At 36.1% G+C, this 20,357-nt stretch overlaps 1 protein-coding gene across 1 annotated transcript; it reads right to left on the bottom strand.

Annotated features, from left to right (window-relative positions):
• Positions 1 to 12,611: 12,611 nt before the first annotated feature.
• On the bottom strand, positions 12,612 to 15,969 carry LOC141501179 (protein DDI1 homolog 2-like). Its single transcript, XM_074204928.1, has one exon. It carries the CDS (start codon positions 15,853 to 15,855, stop codon positions 14,698 to 14,700), a length of 1,158 nt encoding a protein of 385 aa, XP_074061029.1. The 5' UTR covers positions 15,856 to 15,969; the 3' UTR covers positions 12,612 to 14,697.
• Positions 15,970 to 20,357: the final 4,388 nt, after the last annotated feature.

Genomic DNA, 20,357 nt, shown 5'->3' with positions numbered 1-20,357 from the left:
GAAACAGAAGCAGGTGGAGCCCATAAGCAGGAGCCCCCAGGGCATGAGCCCATTGAGCTGAGGGAGGGGAGTGAAGAGAGAGAGACTGCCCAGCTTTGTCCTCTGCCCCTGGAACAGGACTCTGGGGCTCTGACCACATTCAGATCCTGATCCCAATCTAGGCCCCCCATAGAACAACAGGGCCCCCCACCTTGGCCCCATGGCAGAGGGGGTCACTTATGGTCATTCACAGACCAGAAGGGAGGACAGAACCTCACACACTGAGACCCTTGTGGGAGTGTCCCAAAAGCTCAGGAAGCACCCGAAAAAACAGGCTTAGGCTGGGAAAATTAACAAGCAAAGAAACAAGAGGAAGACGATTGAGAAATATTTTGAAAATGAGCCCAAGGAGGATCAAAACACTCAGTCTGAAGATGAGGAAGCACAAGCTCCTGCATCTAAAGACTCCAAGAAAAATAGAAATTGGGCTCAGGCTATGATAGAGCTCAAAAAAGACTTTGAAAATTAAATGAGGGAGTTAGAAGAAAAACTGGGAAAAGAAAGGAGAGAGATGCAGGAAAAACATGAAAATGAAGTCAGCAGCTCAGTCAATGAAATCCAAAAAAATGCTGAAGAAAATAGCATGCGAAAAAACAGCTTAGGTCAAATGGATAAAACAGTTCAAAAAGTTATTGAGGAGAAGAATGCTTTAAAAAGCAAAATTGGCCAGATGGAAAAAGAGATAAGAAAACTCTCTGAGGAGAACAAATTCTTCACACAAAGAATAGAATTCAGGGAGATTGATGAATTTACCAGAAATCAGGAATCAATACTTCAAAACCAAAAAAAAGGAAAAATTTGAAGAAAATGTGAAATATCTCATTGAAAAAACAACTGATATGGAAAACAGACTTAGGAAAGATAATTTGAAAATTATTGGAATACCTGAAAGTCATGATCAGGAAAAGAGCCTTAACATCATTTTCAAAGAATTACTACAGGAAAATTGCCCTGATATTCTAGAAGCAGAGGGCAAAATAGAAATGGAGAGAATCCACCGATCCCCCAGAGAAAGAGATCCCAAAAAACCAACCCCCCAGGAATATTATAGCCAAGTTCCAGAACTCCCAAGTCAAAGAGAAAATATTACAAGCAGCCAGAAGGACACAGTTCAAATATCATGGAGCGGCAGTCAAGATCACACAGGACTTAGCAGCAACTACAGTGGAAGCACGTAGGGCTTGGAATACAATACACCGGAAGGCAAAACAGCTTAGAATGCAGCCAAGAATGAACTACCCAGCAAGGCTGAATGTCCTCTTCCAGGGAAAAAGATGGACTTTCAATGAACCAGGGGAATTTCAAAGGTTCCTTTTGGAATGGCCAGAGCTGAACAGAAGGTTTGATCTTCAGATACAGGACTCAGGTGAAGTATGGAGATTGGAGGAGAGGGGAGAAATATGAGGGACTTAATGAGGATGAACTGCATGTATAGAAAAATGATACTGATATTATTCATATGAACCATCTCAGTTAATAGAGCAGGTAGAGGGATCTTTTATAGTTGAAGCACAGGAGAAAGCTGAATTTGAAGATAAAATATGGTGTAAAAAATGGAGGCAATAGGAAAAAAGGGAAATGTAATGGGAGAAAGAAAAAGGAGAGGGGGAATAGTCCAAGATATTTCACATAATAAGATTTTTTTTATTACAATGAGCTATTGCAATGATATGGAAGGGGGGAGGCAAGGGGGGAATGAGGGAACCTTTGCTCTCATCAGAGATGGCTAGGAGAGGAAACAGCATATATACTCAATGGGGTATAGACATCTGGAGTAAGAAGGAGGGGAGAGCAGGGGGGAAGGGGTGGGGATGTGAATAAAGGAGGAGAGGATGGACCATGGGGGGAGAGTGGTCAGATATAACACATTTTCTTTTTTACTTCTTGCAAGGGGCTGGGATTTGATGGCCTGCACAGGACCATAGGGCCAGGTGGATTCTGGGCCTCAAGGGCGGTATGGGGCTCAGGGCTTCTTGGCCCCAGGACCAGGGATCTGTCTGCTGCACCACTCAGCGTCCCTACAGCAGAGTCAGAGTGAAAGGAGAGAGAAAATATAGTACATGGTAGTGGAGAAATAAGAAAGGAGGGAGTTGCAATCAGCAATGGCAATGGTGGAAAAATATGGAAGTAACTTTTGTGATGGACTTATCATAAAGAATGTGATCCACCCACAACAGAGTTGATGGTGTTGGAACAAAGACTGAAACACATTTTTTTGTTATTATTTGGGGAGGGTGCAGGGCAAGTGGGGCTGGGTGGCCTGCCTGTGCCCACATAGCAGGGTGATCTTTGGGTGTCTGTGGCCGGATTTGGACCCAGTTGCTCCAGGCTCAAGGGCCAATGCTCTGTCTGCCACCAAGCCACCCCTACTATTATTATTACTATTTTATTTTATTTTGGGTCTTTTTTTTCCTTCTTGGTTTTTGTAGGGCAGTAGGGATCGGGTGTCTTGCATGTCACATGGCTGGGTGATTATTGGGTTTATGAGGCTGTATATGGACTTGGGTGCTCATAGCTCCAGGGCTGGTGCTTCTTCCATTGTGCCACCTGGCAATACCTACAATTATTACTATTTTTTTTATTTTTATTTTTTTTCTCTCCCCTTTATTTTTTCACCCAAGCAAGTCTATCTATATTCATGGGGGGATGGGTATTTTTTTTTACTTGTAAACAAGTATATTTTATTAATGTAAAAAAAATTTGTACAAAATGAGAATAAAAAAATAAATTAAAAAAAGCAAGAGAAGCTTAACACCATGCAAGAAAAAAAATGACAGAAGAAAACAAATCCTTTAAAAACTAGAAACGTAAAAAGAAAATAATTCCCTAAAAAGGACAATTGAGCAAATGGAAGAAAAGATTTCAAACCTTTAAAAATTGAACTCACCAAATAGAAAAGGAGATGCAAAAGCTAAAACAGATTGGTTAAGTTAATAGTTTTTTGAGAAACCAAGAATCTGTTAAATAAAATTTTTGAACAAAGAATGAAAAGTAGAAGAAAATGTAAAATATGTTATTGGTGAAAAATATGACTGTTAAGAAAGATCCAGAAGAGACAACTTAAGAATCATAGGACTACTTGAAATACTGGGTCAAAAGAAGAGCATGAACAGAATTCTTCAGGAAATATTTCAGGAGAACTATCCTGATATTCTGGAAAAAGAGGGTAAAAATAGCCATGGAAAGAATTCAACAATCCCTCATTAAAGGGATCCCAAAATGAAAACACCGAGAAATATTGTGGTCAAGCTGTAGACTTTTTAGATCAAGGAGATAATTCTGCAGGTAGTCTGAAAGAAGCAATTCAATTACCAAGGACCCAAGTCAGGATTATATTGGACCTGGCTATATTCACATTAAATGATCAAAAGGCCTGAAATATGACATTGAGCAGAGCAAGGGAGCTTGGATTACAACCAAGAATCAATTTTCAAGCTTAACTGAGCTGTCTCTGTAAAGGAGAAAACAGACATTTAATTAAATAGGTGATTTTTCAAACTGTCCTGATAAAAAGACCACAACTGAGCAGAAAATTTGATTTTCAAACAGGAGATTCAAGAGATACATTAAAAGATAAACAGGAGAAAAGAAAAAAGATTGCTATCCAAAAAGATTAAACTGGTTATATCACTATCTGGGAGGAAGATTCTCATAACTCTTGGGAACTGTAACTTTATTAGAGGTTGAATAATTGGGCTGAAGGTATGGACATTCACGTTATGGCCGTGATTTTGATGGAATGATTTTTAAAAATTAAGACACTAAAAGGGGGAGGGGCTGTAAAGAGACAGGCAAAAGGGGGAGGTAGTTTTGTAATAGAGGGAAACAAGGAAGGAAGTGAGAGCAAATAGCAAAGCAGATTAAATACCAGAATCCTGTAATATTCTGCTTGCAAGAAGCACACAGAGATACACACTGAGTAAAGGTAAAAAGCTAGAGCAGAATATATTATGCTTCAGTTGAAGGGAAGGGTGTGGGCATGAACATGGGCGGGGGGGTGGGGGTGGGGACAATCCTTATTTCAGACAAAGCATTTGCAGAAATATATCTCATTAAAATGGATAAGGAAGGAAACTAATTCTTCCTAAAAGTACCATAAACAATGAAGTAATTTTAGTACTAAATATGTTTGAACCAAGCAATGCAACATCTAAATTCTTAGAGGAGAAGCTGAATGAGTTACAAGAAAACATAGAAAAACTCTACCTTAACCTCCCTCTCTCAGAATTAGATAACTGCAAACATAAAATAAACAGAAATGAAGGTAAGAAGGTAAATAGAATGGTAGAAAAACTTATATATGATAGAGCCCTGAAGAAAATTGAATGGAGATGGAAAGGACTCTATATTTTATTTCGATGATACATGGCACCTACACAAAAACTGGCTGTGTATTAAAACATTAAAAACCTCATAATCAAGTGCAGAAACACAGAAATATTGCATATACTCTTTTCAGATCATGATGCAATAAAAGACTTTGGAGAGCTAGGCCTAAAATTAATTAGAAACTAAATAACCTAAGTTTAAATAATGAGGGGATCACACAATAAATCATAGAAATAATTGATAATTTCTTCCAAGACAATGACAATAATGAGCCAACATATCACAACTTATAGCTTATAGCATATAGCCAAAAATATTAGGGGAAATATTAAATCTGTAAATGCTTACATGAATAAAATAGAGAAAGAAGAAATCAATAAACTGAGCATGCAACTAAAAAGGTTAGAGAAAGAACAAATTAAAAGTCCTCAATACAAATTAGAAATTCTAAAAATTACAGGGGAAATTAATAAAATCAAAAGTAAGAACTACTGAACTAATAAATAAAAGCAAGACTTGATTTTATGAAAAAAATCAATTTTTTTTTATTTGGATTTGATTAAAACAATTAACCAATTAACCAGTATCAGAAATTAGAAAGATTAATTTACTACCAATAAGGAGGAAATTAAAAATTAATAATTCTGAGCTCTTTTGCCCAACTATGTGCCAATAAATTTGATCTAAGTGAAATGAATATTTATAAAATATAAATTGCTCATGTTAAAGAAGATGAAATTAAATACTTAAATGACCACATCAAAAATTAAATAAGCTATCAATTAGTTCCCTAAGAAAAAAATCTCCAAAACCAGATGAATTCACAAGTGAATTCTACCAAACATTCAAAGAACAATTAGTTCCAATTCTATATAAAATATTTGGAAAAATAAGTTGAACAGTTGTGGGAAATTCCTTTTATTCCTTTTTATGTTGATATCTAAAGCAGGAGGAGTCCAAAACAGAGAAAGAAAATTATAGATCAATTACCCTAATGAATATTGATGCAAAAATTTTAAACAAAAGGATAATATCCTATGATCAAGTAGGATTTATATGAGAAATGCAGGGTTGATTCAATATTAGGAAAATTATCAGCATAATTCACCATATCAATACCAAACCTATCAGAAATCATATGATTATCTCAATAGTTGTAGAAAAAGCTTTCAACAAAATACAACACCCACTCATATTAAAACATCAGAGAGCTTATGAATAAATGGAGTGCTCCTTAAAATGATATTTCTGAAAGTCTCAACAAGCATTATATGTAATGGGGGATAAGCTAGAAGCATTACCAATAGGATCAGCAGTGAAACAAGGATGCCCGTTGTCACCTCTATTTATCAATATTTAATTAGAAATGTTAGTTTTAACAATAGAAGAAAAGGAATTGAAAGAACTAGAATCTGTAATGAAAAAGCAAAACTCTCATTCTTTCCAGATAATATGATGGTATAATTAGAGAAAATCATCTTAAAAACTATTTGAAACCAGTCTTAATTTTACCAAGCTTATAGGATATAATATAAACCCACATGTATCGTCACTCACCATTCCTATATATTACTAACAACAAATGGAAGCAAGAAATAGAAAGAAAAATTCCATTTAAACTAACTGCTAACAGTACAAAATACTTGGGAGTCTACCTGCTAAGACAAATTCAGAAACTATATGAAAACTATAAAATAATTTTTATATGGATAAGATCATATATAAATGGGAAAATGTCAATTGCTCATGGGTAGGACGAGTTAATATAATAAAAAGACAATTCTGCCTAAATTAAATAACTTATTCTATGTCATATGAATCAAGCTTTAAAAATAAATTACTGAACTAGAAAAAAGTTGTAACTAAATTCATATGGAGGAACGAAAGGTCAAGAATATCAAGGGAATTAATGAAAAACAGTGGAAAGGAAGGGGTCTAGACATCCCAGATATAAAATTATATTACAATCATCAGTCATTAAAACTATTTGATTCTGTCTAAGAAATAGAGTAGTAGATCAGTGGAGTAATTAGGTTCAAAATAAATAGTGGAAAATGACCATAATAATCTGCTGTTTGGTAAACCCAAAGATTCCAGTTTCTGGGATACAAAATCACTTTGCATTAAACTACTGGGAAAATAAGAAGATTGCATGTCTGAAACCTGGAACGGATGAGCATCTCACACCCTTCATTATACCATTGGTATAAAATATTAATGTATATTATACATTATACCAAGATAAGATAAAAATGATTTCAAGATTTAGACATAAAAGATGATACTATAAACTAACTGGAAAAACAAGGAATAGTTTATTTTTTAGATAGATGAAAAGAGGAGCAGTTCATGAAGAAAGAAGAGATAGAGAACATTATAATAAACAAACTGGATAATTTGAATACACTAAATTAAATATTCATTTAATTTTAATTTAGTTTTAAAAAAGCTTAAATGAAATGATGTGGCAAATAATAGTGTTTCTGACAAAGGACTTATTTATAGAATTTATAGAGAACTGAATCAAATTTATATTTAAAAATCATTCCCCAATTGATAAATGGTCGAAGGATATGGAGAGGCAATTCTCAGATGAAGAAATCAAAGCAATCTATAGTCCCATTAAAAATTGCTCTAGATCATTATTGATTAGACAAATGCAAATTAAAACATTTCTGAGCTACCATCTCACAACAATCAGATTAATCAATATGACTAGAAAGGTAAATTATCAATTTTGGAAGGGATACCAGAAAACTGGGACATTAATGCATTGTTGGTGGATTTGTGAACTGATCCACTTTTCTGGAGAGCAATTTGGAATTATGTCCAAAAAACAATACAAGTGCATACCCTTTGATCCCAGCAACACCACTAATGGATCTATATCCTGAAGAGATCATGAATAAAGGAAAAAATTCCACATGTACAAAAATATTCATAGTAGCTTTTTTTGTAGTGGCAAAGAATTGAAAATTGAGGGAATGTTCATCAATTGGGGAATCTTTAAATGAATTATGGCATATGTGTGTGATAGAATACTATTGTTCCTTAAGAAATCATGAGGGATGGGATTTCAGAAAAACCTGAAAAAAAACTTTCTTGAAGTGAAATGAACCAGAAGAACTTTAGACACATTAACAGCTACATTGAGTGATGATCAACCATGATGAATTTGTTCATTGCAGCAGTACAATAATCAAAGACACTTTTCAAAGACTTGTGATGGAAAATAGCAGAGAAGGAACTATGGAGTTTAAATGAAGACAAATTCTTATTATTTTCAATTTTTAAAAAGTTGTTTTATGTCGCCTTTTTCTAATGTTTTCTTTCTTCTGTCTGTATTTGATTCTTCTCTCACAACACGATCAATTTGAATCTTTATTTAACATGGTTATAAATCTAGAGTCTTTATTAGATTGCTTTCTGTGGGGGAGAGGGGGAAGGGAAAGGAAGGAGGGAAAAATATAAAACTCAGAATTTTGCACTAAAATGATAGGTAAAAATTACCATTGCATGCCATTGGAAAAACAAATGTTTGGTAGAAAAAAATAAAATAACTGAATCCTTTTGCATTAAAGAACAAAACAAACTAATAGTTATCTATGCCATACCCAGATCCTTATGAAAGATCTGGGGCTGGCAAAAGTTATAATAGCATTACAAGGAGAACTGGGTTTGAAAGAATGAGACAAGGTGCTGACAGTAGAGCATTTGGAGGCTATGATGACTATAGGGCTATAATGATGAATAATGGTTTTTTGGTCATATACATTTCGAAAAGACATGACCTTATAGATCCACTGAAAATGATATTACAGTTTTTTTCTCACCACTCACCCCGTTCTGATACACACTGAAATTGGACCTGATCACAGTGAGTAGAGAAGCAGATGTTGAATTTGCTATTCATAAATATGCTGCGGTAGCTTTTGTCAAAAGACAAAGCAAATATGTAGCACATATTTGTTGAACTGTTTTTGAAATCTACAGCTGGCGCAAAGAGTGGTGTTTGTGGTAGTCAAATGATGAGAAGCATGGGTTGTCAAACTAGTTCAGTTACAGAGGTCCAAAAGCTAGGAGGTGAGTGCGAGTGATGAAAGAGGTTATATTGATCAAAGCAGAATGAGAAAATATAATCAAGTTTTATAGGAAAAATAGTGATTTTCAATCAAACATTGCATAGGAAGCCTAGGAGTGATGAAGAGCATCTAATATAGTAATTTAACTATTGCTTCTATAACAGTGAATGGAATGAGATGGTTATCTGACATGTCCAGTATGAGTGGTAGATGAGAAATGAAATCCTGATCACTGATTCTTGGTCAACTTAAATGGCTTACACAAGGTCACATAGCTGGGTAATTACTAAGTGTCTGAGATCACATTTGAACTCAGGTCCTCCTGACTCTAGGGCTAGTGTTCTATCCACTGTACCAACGAGCTGCACCTCAACTTTGTTTTTTAAAGGAAAAAAATCAAAAATGAAGTTTGACTGTTTTTCAATACAAGTTTGGGATTTATATTTACTTTTTTTTTTAGTTTTTTACAAGGCAAATGGGGTTAAGTGGCTTGCCCAAGGCCACACAACTAGGTAATTATTAAGTGTCTGAGGTCAGATTTGAACTCAGGTACTCCTGACTCCAGGGCTGGTGCTCTATCCACTGCACCACCTAGCTGCTCCAATTTATGTTTACTTTTAAATGAAGTCAGGATGGTTTCTAAATTTTCAGGTTTAGTATTTTTGAACACAGAAAAACATTCATCTAGGATGTAATCTGGAATGAGTAAATACTAACCATTTCAGTTTTTCTCAAAATAATTTTATTAGCATTCACTCAAGGAGCAAGCATATTTAGGTTAAAGAAGTTTCAATTATGTTAAATGTTGCTCTTGTACTACATTACATGGAATGCATGAAATATATGTTAGGAGTTATTTTTTTTTAAATAAAAACTGTCTGTGATTTACAAGTAACATAGTTATATTTATTCTAGTTTGTTTCATTTACCATCCAGTAATGCAAAATTAGAATTAAGCTTTTTTTGTTTATTTTCAAAGTTAATGGCAACAATTTTGAGAAGCAACACAGAAACTTTAGGATTTGGTCTTGATGATTGTATTAAATTCCAAGGCCTTGGTTTAAATCTTTCTTTATATTATTTCCTTTTAGTGTATTGTGCTAAATGAACTTGTTAAATAGATCTTCCTTTCAAAAATTGGAAATGAATCACAACTTATTAACAGTCATATGATCGTAATACTCTAAATCGCTAATAATAATAAATGTAAATCAAAATACTCCTGATGCTTTACCTCACATAAAGCAAATCAGTAAAGTTAACAAAAGGGGGGAGATAAAACAGTAGGTCCACTAATGCATTGATGGAGTTGGAAATTGCTACAATTATTTTGGAAAGCAAATTTAAATTGGGGAAATAACTAAATTATCCATAACCCTCGATCTAAAGCAGGGTTGTCCAATCATACTTTTTAAAGCTGTTATTGAAACAATAGACAATACATTTGGACTTCTCATTTTAGTGAGAGCTCTGTGGTAGCTTGGCTTCATTCTTTAAAGTAGTAAACCATCAGACAATCCCATCTTAGGCAGTCCTCATCTAAAGCTTCCAAAGAAGTCACTAGCAAAAAAAGTTGTCCTGGACACAAGAGCCTTGAGAATAGCAATATCCTGTTTCTAGACTTTGCATCCATACTGAGAGATGGAATCATTGTGGAGAAATGTCTTTTCTTTCTCATTTACAATTGCCACCAGTTGAACAATTTTGGTAATGATGATGACCATCGACCACTAACAAATAGATCTGGGAGTACTAGCATCTCCCAGAAATGTTTCCAACCCAGCTATCAGTCATCTTTTCCTGGAAGCAATTTTTTTGGTAAGTTAATGGGGTTATGTGATTTGCCCAAGGTTGCACAGCTAGATATTAAGTGTATGAGGCCGGATTTGAACTCAGGTTTTCCTGACTCCGGGGCCTATGCTCTATTCACTGTGCGACCAAGCTGCCCCAGAAGCAGTTCTTGTGGAAAAGGAGTCAGCTATTCCTACCAACTACCAACTACTATCCACAGGCAAGCAATGAAATCTAGCTGAAGCAGCAAGGCTCTCTGTGGACAGACAGCTGACAACATGTATAAGTCACATCAAACTATCACTACCACCACTTTAACCATCCTTCCATGCCTCAAGATCCTGGAGTCTCTGCAATTGCAATGTTTCCAGTCCTGTGTTCACTTGCACCATCTTGGGATACAAGCTGGTTGATTTTTCCCATAATTGAAGACAATGTGTCTCCACCCCACTGCCTTCCTTGAACAAGTGGGGCAATTCAGGTGGGGATTTCTGTATATATTTTCAGGTTACATGGCTTTGTTGGTTATGTTTGCTGAAATATTTCCCCCCTTTTGTTTTTTTATTAAGCATGATGTGCTGGATAGAGACAGTACAAGGAACTAAAATGTAAAATGTTTTGAGGAATATTGGGGAATATTGGGGAGACAGTAAGCTACTGTAGAAACAGCCCTGGCTCTGAAGTTAGAAAACCTGGGTTTGGACCAAAGCTCTTCCAGCTAGGAATTTTACTGAAGTCACTTGCAGATTTCCCATCTGCAAAATGAGGCACTTGCACTATCACTCTTAAGAATCTTTAGACTTATAATGCTAGATCAGTAAACCAGACCAATGTAGCAAATATTAGGGGGATGCAGCTGGAGCAGTCCTCAAGGGGAGCGAGTGAAATTTGAATATATATCTATATATCTATATCTATATCTATATATATTGTTAATACAGAAAAAATAAAAGATCAATGCAATTTTAAAGATGGAAAAAATAACCACAGTTGAAACTTGACAATTATTACCTTCTTACTCCTATGCTTTTCAGTGTAGCCAAAGATGGCAGCAATATCATATTTCTGATTCATGTTGAGCTGAAAATCTCATTTTTCCCCTTAACTGCTATTATTACTTCTTCTATCCTAAACTTGTGAAGATTATATTTTAAAATGAAATGCGATCTTATATTTCTCAAATTATGTTTAAAAAAGTTTAAAAATAGGTTCAAATATCATAATAACAAAAGAAAAACAAAATAACTGCAGAACAATCTTTTATCAAGGTGGCAAAATATGAGAAAAATTAAATGTTGGTAAGGATGTGGGGACACTTGAATAGTGCCTGGATTTGCAAAGTGGAGAAGAGGAATTAATAAAAACTAGATTCAAATAGTTTTTACCCTAGGTCACTGAGATGATGTTGTAATTAACAAAGATCCCATAGCAACACAGTGGACCATGATGTGAAATGTCAAAAAAATATATACATTTCCAAAGATTCTTAATACTTGCTCTAAAAATATTCTCAATATACACTCTAAAATAATTTTAGAAAAAATATTCATTTTAGGCAAGCAATCACTTTGTTTCATTGTTTTCTTAAAGCAAAAGCATAGTTTGATACATTTTTAATCACTTCCTATAAGGTGGTTAAAAAACCTATAATGAATATACTCTCTGAAATTACTGGAAACCATTGCACTACTTCTCTATGAAACATTTCCTAATCTCAGATGTTAGCATCTCCCACTCATAATATCCAAAAAAAAAGAAAAAAAAACTGGGTTAAATAAATTTTTATGTATTTCTCTATGCACTTGTCTCTGGTAGAATCAACATTCCTTGAAGGCAGGAACCATTTCATTTCTTTGTTCATGCTTCTAGTTTTTTTTAAAAGAAATTAACAAATAATTTGACTCTATCAGAATTTTCAGTTGTAGATATCCAACATTATTAGCACCTATTTCCAAATCACTTAATTCTTCTTTGGGAAAATTTACTAGAACATCAAAACCCACCTCATTATTATTCTGCCTCTTTCCTCTTCTAAATAGTCAGTATACATAAAGGAAAAATCTCATCCATTAAATATTAGGTTTCTGGTTGGCATACATATTATATCTTAATTATATACTAGTCCAAGAACATAATAGGCATTCAATGTGCACAAAATTAGTTTATCAATAATAATAATTTCAAGAGAATTTTCTTCTTCTTCTTCTTCTTCTTCTTCTTCTTCTTCTTCTTCTTCTTCTTCTTAAAGGGTAAACTGTTTTATTCCAGAATGCATCATATTAATGAGAAAAGTTTTCTTTTTGTATGCAGTGCCAAGTCTCTGCTTCCACTCCACCACAACTTTTTTTTAAATCAAACACAATAGACAAATTTATTATTACAGATTATTTTGGCCATTTTTTAAAAAAATTTAAAATTATATCTCAATATTTTATTTGCAGATATATATTTATCTATATACATATACTTCACATATATATGTCAAAGAAATGAGGACAAGTCAAACTCATCTTTTCCACTGTTATTTAGGAACTATGATGTTCTTTGCTAGCAAAGTGAGAAAAAAAACCCCTACCAAGGTCTATATTTCTACAAACTCAGGGAAAACCCCCAAAAGCATACCAAAGAATAAGACTCCAGTCATTGGCTGTAGCAAGAAAAACAGTGAAGGAATAGAGCTTCTCTAGTCTATGAAGGAGGATTACAGCTTCCAGTATATAGGATTTCCCAATTTTAGGCACTCTGGTAAATAGATTTTTGACTATCTTGATTGAGGACTATTATTAAATCTGATGTCAAGGCCTCAAGTTTGCTCAAAAATGTTAGCTATGACATCCTCTTCAATGGATCCAAATTGAGGTAAAAAGACTGCATCTAAATGGCAGTTTAGTAGCTAATTCAATATTTCAGCCAAGTTTAGCAGGGCATAACAGCTCTCAGTTACTGTATATTTTAACTTTAGGACATCTTCTAAAGAAGTAGTCAGGATGAAAAAAGAAACTTCAGTGTTGACAGTTTCCACTCCAGAACTTGGTAAAACTACTAATTTCTTTGTCATTGGTACAGGTATCAGATAACAATGAGTCTTTTGAGTTCTGATCAACTACAATGACCTATGATGCTGCCTTGGGGTCTATTTCCCAGATAACTCCTCATTGAGAATGTGGTCTTAAACTACTATCTCATAATGATAGTTGATTTCTTCATATATAAGATTTCTTCAACTTTAAAACAGAAACTCATGAAGTTCCTTCAAAATAGTTGTTAGAAAATTAATGATCTGTCCCAGCAGATAATGGATACACAGCGCTATAGAGTTCATAGAATTGTAAATCACTAAATATTTAATGAGAAACATAAATATGTCAATTTACCTGTTCCACACATTTCAACATTACTTTCTGGAGAGGAATGGTAAATCAGTATTACTCAGAATTACAGGTGGGAATATGCCTTGATAGCTCTACCTCCATCAAAGGATTATCTACACTGAAGGTGGTCACACCAGTGTTTTTAACACTGGAATTCTGATTAATTGCCAAGCTAGGCACAGCAACTAAATAATGTCTGTCTATATCTATTTTGTGAGTTCTGAAAAGGTGTTGAAAGTAATTTTTTTTTTCCTGGACATGGAAGTTCCATTTTATAACTCATTTCCTTTATCTGCAATGTATTTTTTGTTTCTTTTACTGTATTTTTTGTTTTTCAGGGCAGGAAAATGGCTCTGCCAGATTCTAACAGAAAGCTCCAAGTTCAGTGTTACAACTTTATTGTTAGTCAATTGGCTTCTTCTATTATTTAATCTTGGATTGCACGTTCATTTATGTTGGTAAAAGTCATTTGTTTAACTCAAATCCCGATATTCTGAACACAGCCCATTTTCACCTAGAAACATCTGTGCACTATACATCTGGAAAGCTTCAACAAATAAGCTTTCTGTTCTTCAGTGAGATAAAGTTTAATGTTATGGGTGTTTTCCATAGCAGGATTTCCTGCCACTTTCTTTTTAGCAATGAATTACACAAAATGATAGCTCAAAACTTGGACAGTTTGCTGTCTGGTCTGACAGAGCCCTCTGGCAGAAGTGTGAGCACAAAGGATCTGTGAAGGGAGGTGGTATTTTCTTCTGTTCCCTTGTTATTTGGAATTTAATATGAAGCTCTAAACTTTATCATATTTAATAATAATAACATTTATAATCTAAAATTCATAATATTAGTTGCAATAATCTCTTGAAGGCTGACTTGTATGAGCAGGCTAAGCTGGGACAAAGAAACAGTGATAAACATTTGTCGTTTTACTGATTTCAGAACAGTACTCAAGAAGGGGCTCAATTGCCAGAACCACCTCAAGTTAGTAAAAACATCGCTTGTGAGGTTATTTCTTTATCATTCTTCCCTGCCCTATACAACATAAATATACTATGGGCATCATGGCTTCTAACATTCTGAATCTTCTAAAGCTTTTTGAAGAGCTTCTCCTCATAACACAGGTCATCTTGCCCTGGCTCATATACCAATCGTGCACATTCTGGAAGTTCCCTCTCTGGAAGAAAGGTTGTATGTGTGCCTGTCGTTCCAATTACTAACACGTTTTTCTTAAGGTCAATGTTACACTGATGTCGCTTGAGCATATCCAGACCTAGAAGCATATCCATGGGTTGCTCCTCTATTATAGAAAAAGAACATGCCAGAAAATCTCCTTCAATCTGAACCTGAGCTAGATGCACCCTACCAATAATCTTCTGGGTCCCCACACCCTTAGCGATCCCTGCCCACCGCTGGTCGACAAGTCTCAGTATATTACACCGTACCGCACAAGCTTGGCTCATAATGGTCATCTGGGCACCTGTATCCACAAAGGCTTTCACAGGATGGCCGTTCACTTTGCAGTTTATGTAAAGCATCACTACTTGGCCAAAGCTCTCGGGGGCCTCTTCCATAGCTATGGACATGTTCTCCTCAATGTTCTGTTGCCTGATGGCTTCTTCTATCTTGGCCTGGGCTTCCAGATCAAAGGGGTCGGCTACGAAGAGCCGGAACCTCTCCTCATCCCGCAGGGCTTGGTCTTCTTGTTGCTCTATCAAAACCCTAGTAAATTCCTCCAGATCCCCGGAAAGCAGGGCCTCGGCCAGGGCGGGGTTGCGCTCCTTGAGCAGAGACAATTCGTGGGGGTTGGAAAGGAGCAAGTCTCGGAGGACGGCCGGGCTGTCCGTGAGCTGCGGGGTCGCCGCCATTGCGGACAAGCTCCCCGCGGAGGGGGACAGCGAGGCAAGCAGGAGCTGCGAGTCCGACGTGCCGGCCACGGCGATGCTGCCGGGCACCGCGATGCTGCTGAAGTCGATCCCGGTGAACTCCCCGGGGGAGCCGGCCGCCTCCCGCCGCGTCTGCCGTAAAACCACCACGTCGCCGTCCTTCAGGCCATAGGACGCCAAGGATCTGTGGTTGTCTTCCAGAGTGTTCTCCGCGAAGACGATCTGCGCCTCCTCGGCGGGGATGCCGGACTCCAGCTCGCAGAGCACCCGGAAGTTGTACAGCTCAAAGTCCCGGTCGACCTGGATGGAGAAGGTCACCTCGCTGGAGTCCCTGCGCACACAGTACACGGTGAGCTGCATAGCGGGGCCTCCCCGGCCCGGCCTCAGGGGGAGGCTGCACCCGCAGGGCCGCGCCTGCGCGCGGGGCCCCTCTTCCCTGGCCGTTGAGCATTCAAAGAGCAACTGTCATTGGCTCCTGGGGGGGGGCGCCACCCCCACCCCCGCCCAACCGGAAGGCCTAGTCGCCCTGCCTGGACCGGTGTCGCAAAGCTGGCCGTAAAGCAAAGCACGCGGTGGTAAACAAAAGATCAGGGATTTGAGAAGTAGTCTGAGTCTCAAGGCGCCTTTTATTAGAACAGGTGGGAAGCGTGGAAAGCCTCGGGGAAGAGGGTCCAGTTGTCACCTTTGAATTCCTTCCCTTCTCATACCTTGAGCTTGATTTCCACCGAGTAGGATAGTAACCTCCAGAGAGACAGCGCACATTAAGGCTCACTTTCCGCCCCTGCCCTGTGAGACAGAGGAAGGCCAAAACCAAGGCCTGGAGAAGTCATCCCAGCTTGAGGCAGTTCACATCCCATCTCAAGAGCACTGCCCCCAGAATCTGGCATCTCCTCCTTGAAATGGAAGGCCCTTGATGGCAGATGCTACTTTGTGTTTTTTTTTGTTTTTTTCCCTTTGGATTCCTGGCATTTTTCTCCCTTGCAACATAACTAATAACTTAATCTTTAAATGATTGACTTTGATTTTGCTCACAGTCCTACAGTAAAAAGGACCAGAGACTGGTTTTGAAATAGGCACATAGATCTGAAACTGATTATTTTTTTTAGTTTGTTTTTTTTTGCAAGGCAATGGGGTTAAGTGGCTTGCCCAAGGCCACACAGCTTGGTAATTATTAGGTGTCTGAGGCCGGTTTTGAACTCAGGTACTCCTGACTCCAGGGTCAGTGCTCTATCCACTGCGCAACCTAGCTGTTCCAACCCTCAATGTTTAATGATTAGAAAACAGGGCAATGGATTTTCCAAATAAAAATCTCAGTGGTTGAATTTGAACCCTTCTCTTCAAAATCTTCCAGATTCCACAGGTTCACCTCTATCTACTACCACAGACTTCGTCTTTGTATGTCTTTTCTTTTTTCTCTTTCTTTTTTTCCTCTTTGTATATCTAATCTAATTCTGACATTTTAACGCTTAAGTTGAATTCTCAGTCTTTATACTTGCAATTTTTTTTTTTTAGTTTTTGCAGGGCAATGGGGTTAAGTGACTTGCCCAAGGTCATACAGCTAGGTAATAAGTGTCTGAGGCCAGGTTTGAACTCAGGTACTTCTGACTCCAGGGCCGGTGCTCTATCCACTACACTACCTAGCCGCCCCTACACTTGCAATTTTTAAAGAACACAAATGATAACCTTTTTATTTTTGGATTAGCTTCTATGATGAATTTGTCTAGGGCATCTGGGAAGGATGTCTGAATTGCAGTATTCCTGAGATTATTTATATTGACTAAGTGGCAGTATTAAATACTATCATAGCTTGAAAACGATTGCCAAAGGGAGGCCTCTGCCAAGCATTTATTTGGTCAGTTTCATTACTCTGGTCCCTAAATTTAAGGTCCCTTTCTTACACTTATTCGGTATAATTTCGTTCAAAAATAGTCAGTGTATGCCAAAATCGGGTTTTCACCAGCATCTGGAAATCTATGCAAGATCAAAGATTTAGCTCCAACAGAAGGATTACAAATCAATATTATAGTAAAAAGGGGTCAAATGTACTAGCACCTTTGTACCCATAATGTTAGCCTGGAAGCTTCATTGTCTCTTTGGCCTTTATCACATTGTTTAGTAATGTCTCCTCACTCCCACTCTGTACTTGCTGACCATTATCAAGCATTTCTGGTAAAAACAGTATGTGTGTGCCTGCCTGCCTGCACATGCATGCTTTAGAAGATTAATTGCTTCTAAGAAAACAGACTTTTGCAAAATAAAATGTGTCGAATAAAGTTTTTCAAAAATATTTTTATCATTGTGGAAGTAATTTTTATTGTTAGCTGAGTATTAATGTGGAGGGGGGAGGTCCATTTAAAAATTAAATGAATTTTAAATTTTTTAGTGATGGTCATTTCTTAAGACTACCATCCTGGTGAGTAATTGTGCACAAACACACACACACTGAACTTACGTTTTTTAGTAAAGAGAAACCATCAAAGATACCTGATCAATGAAGCAGTCAAGTCTGATAAAGTCTAGAAAATCTATACCTGTAGCACCCTACTGTATTACCTAGAACCAAGATCTGTTTAAAGAAGGGATTATACTAAATGACTTCTAAGATTTCAATGATGAGAATTATATTGTCATACAGGTTCAAATATAGGCCTCAAAAATCTAAATATAGCAATGAAAGTGATAAAGATAAGAAGAGGGTGATTAAAAGACAAAACAGCTTAGTTAAAATTGAATGACAACTTTACAGTGAATATATTTTAATGAGGCAAATTTTCTATGATTACTTTTCAATTTCTATTATTTTCCTTGCAAAGATATCTCATTCTAGGAGTGCAAACAATATTTATACAGTCTTTGTTGAAACCAAAATAATAACTAGAATGCTGAAAGAATGATATTTACTGACTAATTGAATTTTATGGTGAATTCAGAGTTGATCAGATGCCTTTCTGTTTTGACCTTTTGAAATAAAAATCATTTTCAAATTTATTAACCAACTTTCCTGCCTTAGTAAATGGAATTTAGCAAGCATATTTCAATATTTCTTCAATTAATGGGTATTTGTACTGCATCAGGTAATCATTTTAAGTGTCAACTATTTTCTTATCTTTCTCCCTTTTTCAATTCATTATTTTTATTCTTTAAAGGATGAAACATTGATGTTATGATCCCCCTTCTTGAAAATCTGCATAAGAGTCTGGATAGCTGCTTATCAAGAATATCAATGTGGAATTTGGGAGTGGAAGTCCTTTCCAACTCTCAAAACTTCTCCTTTAAAAGATTTTTACTATGAATTGTTCACTTCAGATTTGTTATTACAATATCATCAAATCTATGCAAATTTCATTGGCAAGTTTTTTGATATTAGAGATTGAAGGGAAAAAAGCTTTAAAGAACTTGAAAAATCCCTTATGCAATGTCTTGTAGACTCACATTCACCTGTGTTTTATATCTCCTGTGCTATATGTCTCCAGTGTCTATTAAAGTTTCTGTCTTTTTCAATCTTTGTCTTTTGTAGTTTCTTAATATTTTTATTGTGGATATTAAGGAAGATTTTCTATTAAGAAAATTCTTCACATCAATTTATTTTCTCTCCACTTACAATCTGAAAGTCAAGTACTAAGAAAAATGTCCATTTGGTTTAGTTTCTTTCCTGCTAGGTTCTAGCTGAAATTGAGTGCAACTGAATTTTGTCTGCCTAATAAAAATTTTAAAATGAACTAATGGAGCTACTATGATTGCCATAACAGAGTTTCAAACAAAGCAAAGAATGACCCATATTGAAAATTGTTTTCAAGTGTATTTTCCCCCTATTTCACCTCTGCCATTACAAACTAAGAAGATGAAGTATTTAAAAGACCTTGAAAGAATGTAGAGCTGCTTTTAGTGATGTCCTATTGAAAATAAACTTACAGAATTTTAGAGCTAGAAGAATAATCTATATCCTCCAGATCATTGTGTTAAAAAAATAAACTCAGACCCAGTGAAATTATGTGAATTAATTTAGGTCCATGCAGAAGATAAGAGACATCATCAAAGTTGAAGCTTTGTTTTTGGAAAAAAAAAAAAACACATGCAAAAAAATATCTTTTTTGTTGACACTTTGTTTTTACATCAATTCTGCTTCTGAAAACGTCCCTTCCTTCATTTTGGTCCAGTGAGGCATTGTTTCTTACATATTAAGATAAGAAATAAGGATACAAGCAGTTACAAAAAAACCAAGAAAAAAAAATCATCTCTGCAAGTCTACAACCATAATTAAATCATTTTGTTATGGAGGGAAAGAAAATCTATTTCCTCAATTTTGGTTCAGGGATAACTTAGTTCAGAACTGACCAAACTTCCTTTATAAAATTTTTTATTGAAAAATAGACAATATATTTTGCTTTGCCATTTTAGTGAGAGCTCTGAAGTAGCTTGGCTTCATTTTAGTAAACCCACAAGTGGGCTGCATTTTGGTCAGCCCTGATTTTGTTCAACATAATTATGCAATTCTTAGTTTCCCAATGTTCTGTTTATTAAAACAAAATATTAGAGTTGGAAAAGACTTAAGTAGCCTTCTATTCAAACCAGTAGCTTTATGAAAATATTGCCTTCAACATTCTCAATTGTCCAGTCAGCCTTATATTTGAAAGACCAAGAGTGGTGGGGTAGAAGAAACTTTTACTCAAAAGTGAAAGAACATGTGTTTAAATCCTGCCTCTGCTTCTTATTCTTTGCATAATATGGGATATTCAAGTTGACCTCCTTGAACCTCAATTTTCCAGTTGTTAAAAGATGGAGTAGAAGTATTTAGTAGAGTCCCCTCTATCTCTACATCTGTGATCCCAAGATATTCAGTGAAAGTGAGTATTGTATCTAAA

Source organism: Macrotis lagotis, chromosome X (genome assembly GCF_037893015.1).
Source record: "Macrotis lagotis isolate mMagLag1 chromosome X, bilby.v1.9.chrom.fasta, whole genome shotgun sequence".
Classification (NCBI taxonomy): domain Eukaryota; kingdom Metazoa; phylum Chordata; class Mammalia; order Peramelemorphia; family Peramelidae; genus Macrotis; species Macrotis lagotis.
The sequence above is the reverse complement of the archived record's forward strand: the minus strand, read 5'-3'. Positions and strand labels throughout refer to the sequence as shown.